The sequence below is a fragment of the Microcaecilia unicolor genome, chromosome 1, assembly GCF_901765095.1.
Source record: "Microcaecilia unicolor chromosome 1, aMicUni1.1, whole genome shotgun sequence".
In the NCBI taxonomy this organism is placed as follows: Eukaryota; Metazoa; Chordata; class Amphibia; order Gymnophiona; family Siphonopidae; genus Microcaecilia; species Microcaecilia unicolor.
The window spans coordinates 394,902,659-394,923,145 of record NC_044031.1 but is presented as its reverse complement, the minus strand read 5'-3'; the positions used below and the strand labels follow the sequence as shown (position 1 = coordinate 394,923,145).

Genomic DNA, 20,487 nt, shown 5'->3' with positions numbered 1-20,487 from the left:
GAGAGATGCTGTCCAGTTGAGAGCCAGTTCTATAACCAGCTTGCTTTGAAACCTGAAGGCCATATTCCATCACTGGGCAGAACTGTTGTGGTGCTTCTCTTTGTGCAAGGGTTTGCTTGCCTGAGTTTTGGACAGTCTTATGCCCTGGCCGGAAATGTAAGGCTTGGACAAAGCATGGGCTATTTCAAAATTGCACAAGCAAAACTGACTTGCAGACTTTTAAAAATAATATTCTAATGCATGTAAATTTCAAGGAGGATCTTTGCTGGGGCACTGGATGGCTCAGGTGATTGGCCCAGGGTTACAAAGCCTCTCAACTCTGCAACACCAGTTCAGATCTGACTCAGGGCCAGATGCACTAAACTTAACAAGCCATTAACGACCAAGTAGTAAACCCTGTCATGCACTAAAGACTTTTTTCCAACAATGGTAGCAGCTAACGAAATGAGCAAATTGTGTAGAAACCCTATTGTAATGAGATGCACTAACCTTTTCCGATTGCCTTAACGCTGGAAAATCTAACGAGAGGTCTGTACGGTGTTGAAAAACTGCTACAAAAGTAACAAAAACAAAATATCGGGGGAAAAAAAGTCAAGTGCTCGTCAGGGACGTCCTTTATGGACGTCCTTCACTCAAAAACAAACAAACAAACAAAAATCGCCCCACTTCAAAAAAGACGTCTATTTTGGCCGTCATCCCCCCCCCCCCCCAAGACGCCGTGCTGCTCACCCCCTCCAATACGGCTCGATCCAGAGGACAGTGCAGTTGAGCACGCCCATCAAAAAAACGTCCATTTTGGCCGTCATTTCCCCCCCCCCCCCCCCCCCCCCGGCAATAATAAAAACGTCTTTTTTGGCCATGCTTCACTCAGCTGAGAGACCTGGAAGCCTCTGAGCCAATCACAGCGCGTTTAGCTGAGAGACCTGGAAGTCTCTGAGCCAATCACAGTGCGTTTAGTTCAGCTAAACGCATTGTGATTGGCTCAGGGACTTCCAGGTCTCTCAGCTGAGTGAAGCACGGCCAAAAAAGATGTTTTTATTATCGCAGGAGGGGGAAATGACGGCCAAAATGGACAGGTTTTTTTGGATGGGCGTCCTCAACTGCACTGTCCTCTGGATCGAGCCGCATTGGAGGGGGTGAGCGGCGCGGCGTCTTCGGGCGGCACAGGGAGGCGTATTTGGCATGCGCAGAGCAGCCAGCATAACGCTTGGCTGCTCTGCGCATGCTCGACTTTCCGATTGGCCGACTGTTTAAAGATGGAATAGAGAATGCAAGTGAGCTACAACGAGCAGCTCATTTGCATTCCCTTTCCTTAATGCATGCCCGTTCCATACCGATTCGCTAAGGGAAGGACGATTGTTTAGTGCATCTGACCCTCAGGTTGGTAGTTACCAAAAGTGATCTCCCTTTGAAAGCCATTCAGTGGCATGTGTGAAGTGAGTGTTACAGATGAGTTCATGCTGGTTAGTTACTAAAACCCACCATAACTGTATAGGCAGGATTGTACTGAGATGGAATCACACCCTGTGTGACACACCGCCTGGTGCTCATGCCCCACCCACTGCACTGTGACCAATAAGAAGAGTCCATTTTGGCCTGCCACCTCCCATGTGCCCTATGTGGTTCACACAGCCCTAAATATGATCCTGAATTTGGGAAGTACTTGAACTCTGGCCCAGATGCATCAACCATACGTAAAAAAATGAAAAACGTAAAAGTCCTTACCGAAGTTGAAAAAACGAAGAATGCAGTAAAAAAACAAGTCCCACATGTTTGGTTCGGTAAACGAAAGTCGAATGCATTAAAGAAGTGTAATCTCCGTCGTTAATGTGCCCGTAAAACATGCGCAGAGCAGCCAAGCGTTATGCTGGCTGCTCTGCGCATGCCAAAAAACGTCAAAGAAGCTGAGGATCGGGAGGGGGCAAAGGCGCTCGTCAGGAGCATCCTGTATGGACGCCCTTGCCCCCCCCCCCGCCCGAGGTCGATGCTGCTCCCCACTTCCCCCTGTATTAAATAAAAAATCAAAAGAAAACGCCAAACTGTAGCAGCCACGGCCCCCCTCCCTTTTCCTCTCTCTCTGTTTCTCCTTCTCCCACACAGCCCCGCCCCCCTGAGGTAAGGCGGGGGGGGGGTCCGGTGGAGGGGGGAACGGCGGCGACGACCTCAGGGGGCGGGGCACGGGGGCAGAGGATGGCGGGAGGCGGAGCTGTTTGGGAGAAGGAGAAATAGAGAGAGAGGAAGGGAGGGGGGCCGTGGCTGCTACAGTTTGGAGTTTTCTTTTGATTTTTTTATTTAATACAGGGGGAAGCGGGGAGCAGTGTCGACCTCGGGCGGGGGGGGGGGCAAGGGCGTCCATATAGGACGCTCCTGACGAGCGCCTTTGCCCCCTCCCGATCCTTTTTTGCTTTTTGGGGTTTTTTTTATGCAGGGGGAAGCGGGGAGCCACATGTTTGTGTGGGTTTTTTTTATTTTCAAACATTCCAGCTTGGATTTTTATGCTGCAGGGAGAAGCGGGGAGCAGTATCTGTATGACAGCTTAGGCCTTAATGACAGGTCTGACTTCACGTTAAATATATCACGGTAAATGATTCGTTGCAATCGTCGGTATGGTTAGTGCATTGCGAATTGTTCACATTTCAATTGGAAGTGACTTGTTTGCATTCCGTTTTCGTTAGCTGCTAGCATCCTCGGAAAATGGCCTCTAATGCATGCTAGGGTTGAAAATTTCTTCGTTAAAGGGTCGTTAAAGTTTGGTGCATCTGGGCCTCTGGCTTTAATGTCATTTCTTCTGCCCTCTTGTCTAGGAGTTCTCTGCTTGCTTTCTCAAATGCTGGTGTAGCGTTTAACCCGTTCACTTCCACTGAAAGGCTTAACCATGCTGTCACCACAGTTTAAAGAAATATATTTCCTTGTGTTAAATTAGATTTTTAGCTTACCTTAGATAGCTCTGCAACTATTATTTTTGCATTTTTCAAATATTAATGTTAGTCTAATTTGACAGCAACATAAACACGTTATTTGACATATCTTTTCACCCTAACATACTGGAAGAGGTGTAGCTGAAATGGCATGGGCTGTCTCAATTTTGACTGTAACATGTGAAATCAAAATCATATTATCATGATTATAATGACCTCAAATTACTAATCTACTATAATAAAACTCACCCTCAACGTTCTGAGGACACTGACGTCAGTGAAGCCAAGCCCTGACTTCCTTCAAAAAGGTTCATAGGTGGTGAAGCCACTAAAATCGCTCCGGGCCCCGCCCTTGAGGGCGGAGCAATGGCAGAACAACGAAGGGGTTGGCAGGGAGGGAGGCGGGGGGTGGGAAATCACTCCGGGCCCCGCCCTCGCGTCAAACGTCATGACGTTGGAGGCGGAGCAATGGCAGAACAACGAAGGGGTTGGCCAGGGAGGGAGGGAGGGAGGGGGGGTGTTGGCGACGAAAACCTTGCTTGCACCCATTCTATTTGCTCTGAAACGGGCCTCTTTTACTGGTTTCCAAATAATTGAAATAAAATATTTAGAACATTGCATTTGCTCATAGTAATAGAGGATGACAGAGAGAAATGGGGAGCAATTTCACATTAAAAGCTTGATTTAATAAACCTTTTCTCTCATAGACACAGAATGGGAAAGCAGTCTTACTAAATCAGACCTTAAAGCTTGTGCAGTAGACCCTAGAGAGGAAACCACCCAAAATTAGGAGTCAGTCACTGGAGACCTATCTAAACTTTCCGACGGACTCCCCCTCCGCCCCTCAAATTCTGTGGAGATGATGGGGAAGTTGAAAAACTTCTCATTTGCTGGCTGCTACCTTTTTGAGCTGTCACATAGATCCAAAGAATATTTGTGAAGAACTGAGTTAATATATTGAAACACAAGTGTATGAAACACACCTGCTTCATATTGTGCTGGAAAGTCACACTTCAACATGGTTGTTTTCTTTCCTGGTGGTACCCATGAATCTTATTTATTCTGTGAACTAATATATTGTATTTACCAAGGGGGTCTTTTACAAAGCGGCAGTAAGCCCAATGTGGGCTTACTGCTCGTTAAAACGGAAGTACCACCGGGCTACCGATGCAGCCCGGTGGTTGTTCCCACTCCCAGCGCACCCCATTTTTATTTTTGTAGCGCCAGTGTGTACCTGGCGGTAATTGGGCAGTGCAGTGCGCTGCCTGGTTACCGCCAGGTTAGCGCCGGAGCCTTTACCGCCACCTCAATGGATGGTGGTAAGTGCTCTCCTGAAATGGGCGTGCGGCAAGTGCTTCATGTGCCGCATCGTCATTTCCTTAAAAGAAGACCTGCCTTTTATCCGCTGCGGTAAAAGTGTGCCTCGACATATGTCAAAAACACGTGCCAATGCCAGTGCAGGCCCCCTTTTGCCGCAGCTTCGTAAAAGGACCCCACAATTAACTTCTAGGGGAGAATAAATCATATGTAGTCTTTTCTGTATCCATCTCTCCCAGCTCTCTGAACTTCTGTTTCCATTGTTTTTTTTTTTGTGGAACTTGCTGTAAGATTTCTTGTTCTGTCTCATTTCCAAATGTGTGCATATATGTCTTTCTCTTCCAGGTATCATTTTGCTTTACCTTTCCCTGTTTTATCTGTCTCCTCAGTTAACATTCTTTTCTTTGTTTTGTAGTACACAACAGTCCTTCAAAGTGCTAGTTCAGTTCCAACCTAATTTTAAATACTTGTCAGTCTGTAAAGCACTCCAATAACCAGCTTTTATTTCCACAGATTGCCGGTTACATATTTGTTTGTATTACCGTGAAACGCTGGTTGAGGAGGTAACCACCACAAGTCCCGAAGGCTGTAGGATTTCTCATGGGCAAAGTTATGAGGGCGGCCGTCTGGACCAGGTTCTCTTCCCATATCCTGAGGATAATGGCCAGAGAAAGAATATCGAAAAGTTGCTGAGCCACCTTGAGCGGGGCGTTGTACTCTGGATGACACCAGATGGGCTTTATGCAAAAAGACTGTGTCAAAGCAGAATCTACTGGGAAGGGCCTTTGTCTGTGTATGGTGACCGACCTAACAAGCTGGAGAGGGAGCAGACTTGCAAACTCTTTGATACGCAGCAGTTTTTAACAGGTAATATGGAGCTTTTTTTACAGTAGTCACCAGTAGTGTCATAGAAAGAACTGACAGAGGAGAAAATGACAAGTTAAATTCATTTACTTGTCTTAAGTGCTTTATTGTGAATCACACTTGTATTTCTTGTAGAGAAGTAGTGTGTTAAATGCTGCTGCTTTGATTCCATCTATTGCACTGCAGTTCATAGGACCATGATGTGTTATGCTATAGTACTGTTTTACCCCCAAAGGATTACTGTAGTGATATTAAGCAACATGATATATCATTTCCTACTATGAGATAGTTTCATGGCACTGAACACTTCAATTCATGCAAAAACAGATCTTCAGTTAATTTATTGAGTTAGACCAGTTTCTTTATTGCCTGTACAAAATAGCTGTTTTTCCTTCTAAGAATGCTTCCACATCCTGTAGATCAATTAAGGAGTCAATCTCTATTGTAAAAAGACTATATTTGCTGAAAAACACACGTCCAAAGAATAAACAAATAAGCAGATACTCTTAAATTTTTTTTAGATTTTTTTTAGAGAGCCGAGAGAGTTCAGTATAGGCTGAGAATCTCAGCCGAGCTTAGAATTCAGTGAGGCTTGCCGCTTAATTGCGACTCACTACATAGCTCTATACATCATGTACTACTTTCTATGTTCTGGCTCTATTTTTTGTGAGCAAACTACAACTCTATGTAACGTGAGACTAGCTACCAACTTTTTTTTAAATCAAAACGTGTTAATACAGCAAACCTAGTACTATATGAGGACCCTAAAATATACTGAGATCGGCTTCTGTCTCAGTGAAATGTCATAATTGACAAATATTTTTACATATAAGTAAAGCACTGGATATGATAAAGCTGACAGGAGCTGACTTATCTGGATTCCTATAAGAATTCTCGTTTCGATATCTCTTCCTCAGGGGCACCAGTGTTTATATTTCTTTTCAATGATTGAGAGAACAATACTGGATTTTTGAATTACAGGCACTACCACTCCATGGATTAAATGATTGCATCGAATGGAACGCCACAATCTAATTGGCCAACTATAGCGACATCACCCTGTTCTGATTGGTAGCTGTTCCCTTTAAAAAAACATGCTCTAGCCACCCGGTGTTTACAAAATGGTTACCTCATGGTCCGCCGGCAACAGTGAAGTGGAGCAGGCACGGAACGGCGCTTCAGACTGCCTTCACTTTCACTTCTATTTCAGCTGTGCCTCTGGTCCCGCCCTTCCGCAAACAGGAAATGAGGGCGGGACCAGAGGCACAGCTGAAACAGAAGCGAAAGCGAAGGCAGTGTGAAGCTCTATGCCGTGCCTGCTGGACTTCACTGTTGCTGGCGGACCAGGAGGTAAAAAGTTTTAAAGAACAGTCAGCACTTACGAAGTGGCGGGGCAGCCGCACACGTCCTGCTTGCACTCGGAGACCACAGAGAGAGAGGGAGAGAGGCTCGGGGCAGTGGAACTCTCAAAGACCGGTGGAACTCGGAGTTGGGGGGGGTGTGGAACTTGGACAGGAGTGGAAGGAGGGAGGGAGGTAGGGGGGCATGGAACTCAGGGTAGTGGAACTCGGACGCGAGTGGGAGGGAGGGAGGGGGTCATGGAACTCGGAGGGGCGATTCTGTACTCACCTCTGGTTGCTGGTGCTGGTTTCCCTTCCCTCTCACTTCTCATTGGTCCGCCCTGTGATGTCATCCCCAGGGAGGACCAATGGGAACTGTGTTATGAACCCAGGCATCCAGACAGCGGTGCAAATTATTATATAGGATATTGGGCCCCTAATCAAAAAATAGAGCATGATAGCAGATAAAGACCATATAGCGTATCTACTCTGCCCATCCACACCAATTGCTTAACTATAATTAAGTCCTTTCTCCGAGATCTTCTGTGCTTATGCTGCACTTTCTTCAATTCAGATACTTTCCTTGTCTTTACCACCTCCACTAAGAGGCTGTTCCACACATCCAGCACCTTTTCAATAAAGAAATAATTTCCCTAGATTATTCTTAATTCTTTCACCTTCCACATTTATCCTATGACCTTTGGTTCCAGAGCTTCCTTTTCATTAAATGAGGCTACCTCCTGTGTGCTTGTACCTTAGAGGTATCGGTTGTATCTCCTCTATCCTGCTTTTTCCCAGGGTATTTAGATCTCTTTAAGTCTGTCCCCATATGCATTAAGCCAAAGACCACTGACCATTTAAATAACCACCCTCCATATGGTTTATGTCCTTTTGAAGGTGTGGTCTCCAGAATTGCACACTGTACTCTAAATGAGGTCTCACGAGAAAGTGTCACCTTCTTTTTCCTGCTGGCCATTCCTCTCCCACTGTATACAGACATCCTCCTGTTTTTTGCTGTCACCCTATCTGCCTGTTATGATTTACTCTCAGATCCTGCTCTTCTTTAATGCACAAAGGAACTTCACCCCCAGGCTTCGCTCCAGTATTCAATTGTAGCTGCCAAACTCTTGACCATTCCTCAGTCTTCACGAGATTCCTTCTCATATATTCCAGAGTGTCTTCCATGTTGCAGATTTTGTTGTGATCTGCAAAAGGCCACCCTTTGCTGACAGTCCTTCCATTAAACCACTTATGAAAATGACAGCAAGAACCAAACCAATGACAGATTCTTGCAGTACAACATGGGTAATTCCTCAGAGTGAACTCTGTTCACCACTACCCTTTGTCACCTCCCACTCAACCAGTTCCTAACTAATCAGTTTAGGGCTCATATCAAGGGCACTAAGTTTATTCCCATCAGTGATACAAAACCATGACAAAACGCGTGCTGAAATCTAAGTACACCACATCTAGAACTCCTCCCCCAAACCAACTTTCTGGTCACCCAATCAAAGGAGTGGATTAGATTTGTCTGATAAGGATTACCTCAGGTAAAAGCACACTGCCTGACATCCTGTAATCCAGTGGCTTCCAGAAACTACTCCGTCCTGTTAAAGCAATAACCTCATTAACCTACTCACCACCTAGGCCAGGCTGTTCACTTTGTACCTCCTAATCTTCTCCAATTTTGAATGGAGCCTTTGGAAATGATGATATGTTCCAGTTGCTCTACCTGTCACATGAAACGTGAGTAATAGTGGAATTTGTAGGTTTCAGTTGTTGTGGCAGTTTAGAATATGTGCCTATGCGTTCCTTCAACATTCTGATTTTCAAAAATTGTTAATTTAAAAAAAAAACCCCAGTCCATTACAAGCAATATAAGCAACAACTTTAATATCAAATCGGAGTCTTTTGCTCTCACTCTTAATCCTCTTCCTTTCCCTTCTGATGCTCTCAGTGGATCCTACCAGTGAAAGAGCAGTCATACTTTTTTTTTGAAAAACATAATATTTCCCCTCAATCAGTTAACATGGAATTCAGTTTCTAGGGTGACATTTTTCACTTTCATGCTGAAATAAACTGAAAGTTTCGGGAGTTGTGTTTGAAACTCTATGAGGTGTCCAGATGTGTCACTTAACCAAGGCTTCTGAGGCTCTGGAGACACAGAAGAAAGTATTTCCATATTAGGTAAAGCCCCTCTCCAGTACCTCTCCCTCTTCTTCATCTAGCCCCAGATATCTGAGGAACTTCAATCAGACTTATGAATTTTGCTCCAGGATAAAAGATTAATCCAGATGTTTGGCTGCTAAGAGGTTCTCTTTCTATTCTTTTCTGGCCTCATAGCAGGGTTAGGAGTATTGAAGAGTTTGTCTGTTTGGCCTTTTTTTTTTTACTGATTTTTATTTCTAATCTGCCTTGAATGATTATTTATAAATAGATCAAATGAGACCTAGATCAGTCTGGCAGGGTTGATGGGCCAAGGGGTGACCATAGTAAGTTTTGGAAGGGAAAACAATCTACAGGATAAAAATCATCTTCAAAAAGTGCTGTCAAAGCTCTTCCCTCAAGGTTAGGGTTGCATATGGCTCCAGAAAAAGGAGGACACATTGATCCAGTCCGGGTTTTGCTTCTATTGAAAGCAATGGAAGTAAAACCCAGACTGGCTCAATCTGTCCTCCTTTTTCTGGAGCCATATAGTAACCCTACCTCCTTGCCAGTAGTTTCTCCTTACACTGCACTTGTTCCAGAAGCTTGGAAAAATAAAAACTTTGGACAAACAATGGGCCTAGTTAGCCTCATAGTTAAGCAGCATGCAGAGAACCAGGGTTCAAATCCCACTGCAGCTCCTTGTGATCCTGGACAAGTCAATTAGGGGTTCTTTTACAAAGGCATGCTGAAAAACGGCCTGCGGTAGTGTAGGCGCGGGTTTTGGGCGTGAGCAGAATCATTTTTCAGCGCACCTGTAAAAAAGGCCTCTTTTTTTGCCGAAAATGGATGTACGGCAAAATCAAAATTGCCGTGCCGCGTGTCCATTTTGGGACTGAGACCTTACCGCCAGCCATATAACTAGCAGTAAAGAATTTGGGTGGTAATGATCTACGTGTGTCAGATGCCACTTGGCGCGCGTCCAATATGTGCGCCAGAAAAGAAAAAATATTTTTTCAGGTGCCTGTAGTGGATGCGAGCCAAAATTAAAATTACCGCTAGGGCCAATCGGTAACCGGGCGGTAACTCCAGTTTCATGTGGGTAGACACCTACGCAGCTTAGTAAAAGGGGCCCTTAACCCTCTATTGCCTCAGCTGCAAACTTAGACCGTGAGCTCTCCAGGGACTAGAAAATTCTCACTGTATCTGAATATAACTTACCTTGAACTATTGGCGTATTAGACCTTTTGCACATTTTTTGCTTTACCCTTAAATGGGACCTGAAGGCATCTGCATTACCTGCATAGTTTATAGACTGGCTTGATGCATTTCTTAGTCACACTGTGGAAACTAAGTTACACTCTTCCTATGCAATTTTCATCATAATGAGAGAGAGAAAAGCAACGTGCTTTGGAGGAAAAAGCCTCTGCATGTCTGTAGTCCAAATTTGTTTTCACTTCAAGACTCACAGAATCACGATCTTCATCGGCTACAAAAAACCTCCAGCATTTGATATTGCTTTAATTCTCCTCTTCAGTAATTATCTATTGTTTATTTTCATTTTTCATATTTAAAAAAAATTATATAGCACTTATCTCTCAAATCAACCACTTCCGACGGGGCCCCGTTTCGGTTGTCTCTATCTTCGGGCTTTTTCAAGGAATGTGTCTTGCCATACTTTTGAAAATATTCAACTCGGCATTCTTCAGCATTTGGGACTCACAAACCAGCGAGGAAGAAGAATGCTGAGTTGAATATTTTCAGGATTGTGGCACGATATATTCCTTGAAAAAGCCCGAAGATAGAGACGGGCGAAACGGGACCCCATCAGAAGTGAATTTGAGAGATAAGTGCTATACAATTTTTTTTTAATATGATAAAAATAAAAAATAATTATTGAAGAGGAGAATTAAAGCAATATAATTGATGGAGGTTTTTTGTAGCCAATGAAGATTGTAGTTCTTTGAGTCTTAAAGTGAACACAAATTTGGACTACAGACATGCAGAGGCTTTTTCCTCCAAAGCATGTTGCTTTTCTCTCTCTCATTATGATGAAAGTTGCATATTAAGAGAGTGACTTGGTTTTCACAGTGTTATTACCACATTGATATATAGAAAATGCTTCTTTTTTGACAAGTGCTTAAGTTCTCTATGATTAGAAGCATTTCTTAGTCAGACAAATCACTCTTTCTAAAGTTAGAGACAGTGGACCCTAAGTAGGAGTATTTTATCAAGAATGGGGCTTTTCCATTATTTGTTTTCCTCATTTAGATTCGCTTGAAACCAAAGCGGATTACAAGAAAACATACAAATCATGACTGAACAGAACATACATAAAACAAATAAAAGAGCCTGCGCATTACTTAAAATAACATAAAACCAAGCAACCTTCATGCTAAAAAGAATGCACATAAAAAGCTTCCTAATCTGGAGAACATTAGCACAAAAATACCAGGAAGCTTCTTCCACATTATTGGCCATGCAATAGAAAAAGCACGAAAACGAGTCTCCACATAATTTTTATTTATGGTTCATTTATATCCCACATTTTCCCACACAAACAGGCACAATGTGGCTTACAGAAAATTAGGAAGAATTACAAATTATGAAGATACAGATAAAGCGTGAAAAAAAAAGGTTAACAAGGGGAGCATTGACTAACAGTGGAAAACTAAGCAGGATGGGGAACGTAAAGGGGAATATTAATCAGCAGAGGAACAAGGAGAGTAGGTTGCAACAAAGAAGTAAGTCTTCAGTAATTTCTTGAAGAGGGTGTGGTCCACTTGCATTTTGAGGTGCCTCAGCAGAGCATTCCACATTTTTGGGCAGCAATAGCGAAAAGAAGATAGTCCAATGCTGACAGCACAACTAATTGTTTGGTATTCTCAGGTCTCAGTGTGTCCGACATGGCTGGTAAAGTTTCAGAGCCCGCCAAAAATATGCTGGTACATTAGCATAAACCCTATGATTGAATCGACAGCAGAAGTTTAAATTGTATCCTATGCACACCTGGTAGCCAGTGAAGAGATTTTAAAATTGGCTTGATATGGGCAGACTTAGGTGTCCCCATAATCAACCATGCTGGCAGCATTCTGAATAATCTGCAGTGCCTCAAACCCAGTTAACAATATTACCAAATGCAGGGAATTACAATAATTTGTCATTAATGCCAGGCTCTGCACTACCATCTGAAAATCAGATTCAGGCAGCATAGATCTGAAGCTGAAAAAAGGATGTGGACAGAACATGCTGAAAGTGTCTGTAGTGTTCTGAAGGAGGGGAGACTTGACAATGAGGTGTTAAGGACTGGATCTGTCTGATGTGGTGGGAAATGTGGTTTAAGAATGTGAGATGGGGTTTTTAAAGGGGTCTTTTACTGAAGATCAGCTAGAGTTATCTGCATCAGGTTCCATTTTTTCCTATGGGCCCTGCTGCAGAAAACTGGAGCTAACCTTTAGTAAAAGATCCCCTAAATGTTCTGTTTATTCTTTGCATATTTGGTTTTGTCATAGTGGACTGGGGTGAGCCACTGGGGTCATACCAGGGGCGTAGCCAGACAACAGATTTTGGGTGGGCCTAGGCAAGAAGTGGGTGGGCACCAAGTGTTCTCCCCCCTCCCCAACCCTCACCCAAAAAATATCTCAGCTGGTGAGAAAACGCTTCTTTCCATCTTGGCAGTCTGCAGCAGACATGCACTGAAAACTGAGCATGCGCAGGTGCCGTTATTGTGGAGAGTAGCATTTTCGTTACCATCAGGGGGAAATCTTGAGCTGGCCGAGCATGGGATCCCCACCAGCTACCGTTAAATGTCTGCTACTGTTAGGCGGGCCTGAGCCCTAAGTGGGTGGGCCCCGGCCCACCCAGGCCCACCTGTGGCTACGCCACTGGGTCATACCCAGACCAATATATTGCTCAACACAGCAGCAGCAGCAGCAGCAGCTAGAGATTGATGGTGGGCTGGAGATAAATTTGTTTGACCCTTCCAGTCAAAAAAGTGTTCCAGTGGGTTTTGTTAAGGTTGTTTATTGCACTAAGCAGTCTTGTTGTTGGGAGGGTGGTACAGAAGCAATATATGGAATTAATATTTTAATATCATTTCTTATGCACTGCCTGCAAGCCATTAAAGCAGTGTACATTCAGGAACAGTAGGTGGGGGTTTTTTCTGTCCCCAGAGGGCTCACAGTCTAAGGGACCCTTTTACTAAAGCTTAGCGAGCACTAACAGATATTAGCTTACGCTAACTGCCATGTGGCCCATTGGGCTGCACAGCATTTAGTGCACGCTAATGTCTGTTAATGTGATTACGCTTTAGTAAATGGACTGAAACTGCATGATAAATATCCAGTGCCATTGGTGTCATTTGTAAATAATACAGTTGGAAATACTGTTGAAATTTTACATTTTGAAAAAAATATGAAAACCTTAAAAAACAACATGAAAATAAAGTAACTATTGGGAGTTTTTTGGGGGCTAATGAGGAAGCTTGCTGAGCAGAAAGTTTGTCTTTGAGAGGGTAAGCTGAGCTTCTGAAGTCTTCTTCCTCCTTTTTTTAAAATACAGGTTGAGATAAAGGTAATTTTGGACTTAGTCACAAAAAGAAACTTGCGTCGGCTGTATTTGGAGTTTTCCTTTTAGCAAATTCATTGCCAATATATATTACTAATTATTTGTTCAATATCTCAGTTACTACATAGCTTCTCTGGTTAAACAGCAGATCTACTGACTGATCCTTTATTGGTGATCAATTTTTCCTCTGTTTTAGAATTGCAAGCGTACGCTCATCACGGACGTCCAATTCCACATTTCCAGGTTGTCTTATGCTTTGGGGAGGAGTTTCCCGACCCCCAGAGGCAAAGGAAGCTAATCACAGCCCACGTAAATACTGTTTTTTTTCTCCCCCTGTTAACCATGTTTCATGCCTTGTCCTCTGTTATCAGCACATTTGATTGTCTAGGAAGTTAGAGCATCAGGGATGTACTCATTACATTTCCAGATGTAATGGATATGTGCTTGTTTTGTCTCTTCAGGCTGAGTTACCTATTTGTCTGCTTAACAGTGTGGATGTGATAGAGAATGTCAAAAAAACAGCAAACCACACTCAATCCAGGGGCAGGTTCAGACATCAGAAACTGAAATGGATAAATAGATTTGTTGACTTGCGCTCATGAAAATGTGCTTATTACGAAAGACCAGAGAATCCAGTAGCACTGAATAGTAGCCCGTTTCACAAAATGAGAACCTTAGCAATGTGCAGGATTGATATTCAACTGGCAGTGCTAGGATTTTGCTGACCGCCGTTAGTCTTATGCCTGGACATGCAATGCTGGGACCATGTCCAGGCTCCAGTATTGAATTTCCGGGTTTACAGAGCTGTTAAGGGGCCCTTTAACTAAGGCGCTCTGAAAATGGCCTGCACTGGTGTAAGCGTGTGTATTGGACGCGCGCAGGTCCATTTTTCAGCACACCTGCAAAAAAGGCCTCTTTTGGGGGGGGGGGGGGCGAAAATGGACATACAGCAAAATAAAAACCAGCACGCATCCATTTTGGGTCTGAGACCTTACTGCTACCCATTGACTTAGCGGTAAGGTCTCATGCGTTAACTGGGCAGTAATCATCAGCGTGCGTACACTGCTGATTACCGCCCAGTTAGCGCCACGCGATAGAGAATAGAAACTATTTTCTGCTGTGCATTCTGGATGCACGTCAAAATTAGAATTACCGCTTGGGGCACGCGGTTGCCGGAAGGTAGTTCCAATTTGACGCGTGTTGTGCACACCTTAGTAAAGGGGCCCCTAAGTGCGATATGAGCATCTAACTGGCTATGACGAACTGGATAAAGATAGGACTGACTTTTATGGGGTCCTATTTATGCAGTTACCTTAGCCAGTTAAGCTGCTATCTGCACTTATCTAGCTAAATTAGCTGGTTTTGCAGAACATTTTCAGCAGCACGAACCGGTTACGTGCCACTGAAAATGAGTGGTTAGCTTCAAACAAGCGTTTTAACTGGCCAGGAATGATTTCTGGCCTTTAAATCGCTTTGAATATATTTTTTGTTGGAATGAATTTTAGGTAACCAGTCAGTTAAGAATGTGGATAGAACAGTCCTCGAGACCATCGAGGAAAGATGAGATAATAGTAGGGTTTGATCCACAAGATCGAAAGGAGCCGACAGATCGAGAGAAATAGCTAGAACAGACTTATGTTTGTCGAAATGAGTATGAAGCTCGTTAAGGACAGCAGTGATGACAGTTTCTGTGCTAAAGTGAACCCTAAAACCGGATTGTTTGGGATGAACAGCATAGGAAGACAATTAGGAAAATACTGTTTTCTCCAAAACTTTGGATAGGAAGCCTAAGTTGGAAACTGGCCGGTAGTGGGCGGGAAGCTGAGGATCAAAAGAAGGGTTTTTTTTAGAATGGGCCTGACAACGGCAGATTTCCATAATTATGGGACCTGTCCTAATGAGAGACTTTTTTAACTAATGAGAGATTGTATGGTAAAATGTCATTCCTGGATCTTTAGCCAGGAAGAAGGTAGAGAGTCGAGAGCACAGTAGGTAGACCTGGTGCCAACAGGGCTAAGGAGAGAGCATGAAAAGTTTGTGGATGAAAAGAGGTCCATGAAGGGGAGCCAGTACAGTCTGACATGGGGGAAAGAAACAGAAGACAAAAGGGTGGGACCAGAGGGTGGGAATGTATTGAGTAAAGTTTGAATTTTAGTCAAGAAGTATTGCCAAAGGCATTCAGCTGAAGGGATAAGGGAAGAACTTTGCATGTTAGAAGGAGATGTTATCAAGCTGTGAAAGATTGAGAAAAATTCTTTAGTTACATTAGCTGCTTTGTTAATATGGTTCTCAAAGGTTTTGGCCTTACAGAGATGGAAATTATAATCCTTTAATTTAGATTTATAGAAAAAAAGATCAGAGTCTTTTTCCTTATACATTCCTGCTTCTTGAGCTGTCTTTTTAAAAGTCATAGCCTGCTGTGAAACTGCGGCCGGCCCTTAGACATTTAGGGGGTTTGAGAGGGGCGATCTGGTCTAAGGCAGAGGAGAGAATTGAGTGGAAACAGCGGGTCTGCTTGTCAAGGTTAAGCGTAGAAAAATCAGGAGGGAAAGAGAAAAGGGACATGGAGATAATGAGGGGGTCTATCAGAAAAAGATGTTGTGACCAGTTCCGAGAAGGGGGAGAAGTCAGTGTGAACTGTGAGAGAAGCCTAATTGAGAAATTAATTGTCAGGTGATCGTACCAGGGGACAACAGTGGATGAGATGGAATCAAGGTGAAAAACAGACTCATCTGGAAACATGACAAGATCAAGAGTATGCCCCATTTGATGAGTTGGGAAGGGAACATGTTGAGAGAGATTCAAGTCTGATAGTAGGGAAATGAGATGCTGGGAGCGAGGGTAGGAAGGGATATCTACATGAGTATTGAAATCGCCTAAAATTAAAGGGTCAGAGTAACGGACCAATGCCTCAGAGAGCAGTTGGTAGCAGGATTCCCATGAGGTCTGCGGGAGTGAAGGGGAGGGAATGGGCTGGGAGTACAGACTTTAGCTATGAGGGCTTCAGGGTAGGAAAATTTGGGGGTAAGTTCCACAAGTTGAAGTTTAGCGGAATAAAGGATGGCTAATCCACTGCCATTTTTTGAGGATCTTGTTAGAGAAAACACATCATAACCATCTGGGAGGCAATTAAATAAGTAGTTTTCCTCACCATTTCGGATTCACAATTCTGTGAGACAGAGAATGTGTAACCTGGAGGAAGTTATTAGGTCCAGAATAAATGTAGTTTTGGAGTGGAGGGATCTGCAGTTCAACAAGCCAATCTCCATGGAGGTCCTAGTTTGAGGGTCGGAGGAAAACGGTCACACATACGAGAGAAGGCGTGACTGAGGTGGTTGGTAGTACTTAGTTCTTCTGGCCAGGTTCTGATGAGAATTGGAAAGGCGTGTTCTGGTCATGCAATATTAGGGGTGAGGGAGGTGGTAAAACCTTATGAGAACAGACGGAATGCATGAGACAGAAATAAAATTAGGATAAAAAAAAGTGTGGTAGTCATTATTAGCTGCTGGGAGATAGAGAAGTACTTACCTGCAGTGGCGTAGCAAGGGGGGCGGGAGGGGCAGTCCGCCCCGGGTGTCAGCTCAGGGGGGGGGGGTGCAGCACAATGACATCCTCCCCCCCTCGGCGCATCGACACCCCCCGCCCCAGTGCCTACCCTCCTCCGTCCATTCAGCTCCCGCACCCTACCTTTAAAAAAATATCGGAATCCGAGGTGAGGCGCAGCACCTCGCGCCTGCACATAAAAGAAACGTGGACTGTCTCATCGGGCCTTCCCTCGCTCTATCTGTCCCGCCCTCCGCTGACGCAACTTCCTATTTCAGATATTTTTTTAAAGGTAGGGTGCGGGAGCTGGTTGGACAGAGGAGGGTAGGCACTGGGGAGGGGGGGTATCATCGTGCTACACCCGGTGGGGGGGTGCAATGGTGAACCGTCCCGCCCTTGCTACGCCACTACTTACCTGAAATGTCTGAGATAGAAAAGGTGTGCGCTAACCCAAAACAAGACCGAGCTACAAATCAAGAATTACAATATAGGATATGAGTAGCAGGATATCTGGTTTGGTTGCCGGGCTTATTTTGTACTGGTCATGTGATCAGCGGGGGGAGGTGAAAGCTCCTAAGAGACAGATACTGCAACTTCTGGAAGGGCTTCTGCAAGACAAAAATGCAGGCACAGCAGTTTAGCGTCAACACATCCAAGCAAAGTCAGAACAAGACAGAGCTACAAAGTGAGAATTGCAATATAGGGAACAGGTAGCAGGATATCCAGTTTAGGTGCTGGACTTACACTGTACTGGTTACATGATCAGCATGGGGGGAGGGGGGAGAGGTGAAAGCTCCTAAGAGACAGATACTGCAAGTTCCGGGAGGGCTAATTATCTAATTATTTTTTGTTTTAGATCACGCCTATGTTTGCAAGACAGTTGGTTTACTTTTCACAGCAGAACAGCGGACATTTCCTGAGGAGCTATGACTTCACAGAGCACATCAGCAGCTCAGAGGAGTACCACAGGTCCCTTCGTCATTCCTCTATTCAGGAATAAACACCACCACCCCTGCCAACGCACCCTGCCAATAAAAAGGGGTGCCCCGGAGGATTACACAAAAGGCTTTCAGACAGGAAATGGGATTTTCCTGGATGGACTCAATGGGCTCAGGAACTTTACAAGGATTTTGCTAGTATTGGTCTTACATAATACAGCGAGGTGGTCCTTCAGCAAATGCCTGTGCGCCAGGCTCCAGCAGGTTGAGCTATCTCAAGAGCTAACTGAAAACTGACAGAATGGTTGCATTTACCGGTGTTTACATGTACTTCATAAGAGCTATTTATTTTCTAGACTTAAGTCTCAGGGCTTTTATTATTTGATTTTCGTACATTTTCTACAGCCAAATAAGAAAACATTGCTCAGGTGAAAACTGAAAGCTCTTATAGTTAGTTGCAAGTGCCTTCAGAAATATAGCGAACAGTGAAATATTTTGTAAGGATAGTGCACACTTCAGAAGTGCTGATAGTAATATACATTTATTTTTCAACCTTAAAATCAGTGTAGTATGGATTTTGTTTGTTGAAATATCAAAAATAGAACTATATTTTTTATAGCCCCTAATATTTCCCCTTCCATAGATTTATTTTTGCTATTAGATTGTTCACAGGTAATACGCTGATGTGTCACTTCTGTGAAGCAGATACCAGAAGTCCTTTGGTATCATGGTGGCTGCACAGCACGACCAACAGCCAGGTCAGAAATTAATTGCCAAAAGAAACGAGGCCTCTTTTGCCCTTCTTAAGATCTCTGAATCTACTCATGTTTGCTGAGGTGGTGCCTCGTCTTTTTCCCATAGCTTGTGGTCACACCACATCTCTGGAAAGAACAAGATGTATAAATGACATCTCATTTATATTTTGGTAATAAATAGAAATAAAAACAGAGAATAGAAAATAAGATGATATCTTTTTTATTGGACTAACTTAATACATCTTTTGGTTTAGCTTTCAAAGGTTAACCCTTCTTCTTATTTTGTAGATTTGGCACTTCTTCACTCCTGCCCTCCCCACTTATATGATCCCCCAATCCTTTCTATCTTGTCCCTACCCTTTTATATCCATCCCTTCTGTTCCCTGTCATCATTTCCCTCTCTCCTTTCTTTTCCTTACATTTCTCGTGCCCTCCTCCACCATTTCCTCAGGGTATTAGTTAATGGAGGCAGGGTATTGTAAGGTCAGAAGATCCCTTTCTAGTGATCTTGACTGGTGGCCCTGTCCAATCTATAACCCCACCACAAGCACATGAAGAGCTGGTAAAGTTAGGATGTGTGAGACAAAAAAAGTGACTGTCTTTTACAGCAGGCTTACACCAGTGGGTTCCGGGTTGGCTATGCTGCTTTGAACTGTAGTGCTCTTTTGTAAATATCTATCTGTATGTGTGCTGTAGAACATGACTCAGGAAACTCTGCAAAGGTACCAAAGAAAGGTATCAGTATGGCTGCTCAGTAGATATTCATTATTTGTGAGTATGAAAAAGGACTTTGTTGTGGGCATGGAAAGGGGGCTTCTATTGTTTACTTTTCAGTTTTTGAACAGAGTTACATGTTGAATAAAGTGTCTTCCTTTTTCAAAAATGGTGGTCAGGCTTCAGATAGATGCTTAACAAATGTATGTATTCATCTCAAAAATGCAAAATCATCTGAAATCCAATATCACTATTCTTTCTATCTCTGTTTCCTTCTCTGTGTCTCACTTCCCCACCTCCTCACTTTGTCTGTCTTACCACAGAGGTCAAGTCATTCTTTTTGGTATGCATGCTTGATTTCAAAAACTATTTCTGTTCTGAAAGTGAAAGTTCCTTGATTTTGGAGGTACAACCAGAAGTTTTAGGGCTAAGTTTACTAAACTTGAGCAAACGCTAATGAGAAGTAACATGCACTAACTGCCATCATGCCCAGAAGACAACTGACAATAGTATCTGATTTTGAGCAAGACGTATTTATATACTATTTTAGTGTTTTATTAATCTTTTAATTTTATTGATTGTTTATAATGTTTCATAAGTTGATTGTATATTTGTTTTATATTATGATTTTGTTTGATTTATTGGTTTATTTATTTTGATTTATTTAGCGCCTTTCTGAAGAAATTCACCCAAAGTGGTTGTGATTCACTTTGGTATAAGGCAAAATATAAATAAATGGATAAATAAATTAAAATATGAGTGTGGTGGCAGTTAGTGCATGCTAGCATTTAAGGTCCCTTTTATTAAAGCTTAGCACATGCTAATGGAATTAGTGCACATTAAATGCTAAGAAGCCCTTAGTTATAAAATGGGTTTCTTAGCATTTTTCATGTGCTAATTCTGTTAGTACACACTATGCTTTAGTAAAAGGGCCCTTTAGTAGTATGGCCCTTAGTTTGTGGGTTTTTACTCACAGTTACTTCACTTTATATTTCTCAATACTTATTTTACTCACACCTTTTTCTGTAGTAGCTCAAGGTGAGTTACATTCAGGTACATTGAATATTTCTCTGTCCCAGGAGGGCTCACAATCTAAGTTTGTACCTGAGGCAATGGAGGGTTAAGTGACTTGCCCAAGATCACAAGGAACAACAGCGGGATTTGAACTGGCCACATCTGGATTGCAAGACTGGTGCTCTAACCACTAGGCCACTCTTCCACTCCACTGTAATGCTATACTTGCAAGAGGTTCTATGACCTTTTTATCACCTCTTGACCAAGGTCTTTAAAATAGTATTATTATGGTATTTTTTGTCTTGCATTGTAGCGCTTTTGAAAAGAATCACTTATGATAAAAAGCTTTTTAACAGCACAGGGTGTGCTTATA

General features: G+C 43.2%; 1 protein-coding gene across 1 annotated transcript in view; it reads left to right on the top strand.

Moving 5' to 3' along the window:
• The window catches only part of IRF4 (interferon regulatory factor 4), a 39,406-nt gene extending 19,783 nt beyond the window's left edge, over positions 1-19,623 (top strand). The window contains exons 7-9 of the mRNA XM_030190078.1: positions 4,749-5,102; positions 13,347-13,459; positions 17,550-19,623. Coding sequence (XP_030045938.1) covers positions 4,749-5,102; positions 13,347-13,459; positions 17,550-17,693 — 611 coding nt within the window. The 3' untranslated portion in view covers positions 17,694-19,623. The remainder of the gene's footprint in view (positions 1-4,748; positions 5,103-13,346; positions 13,460-17,549) is intronic.
• The last annotated feature ends 864 nt before the right edge of the window (positions 19,624-20,487 follow it).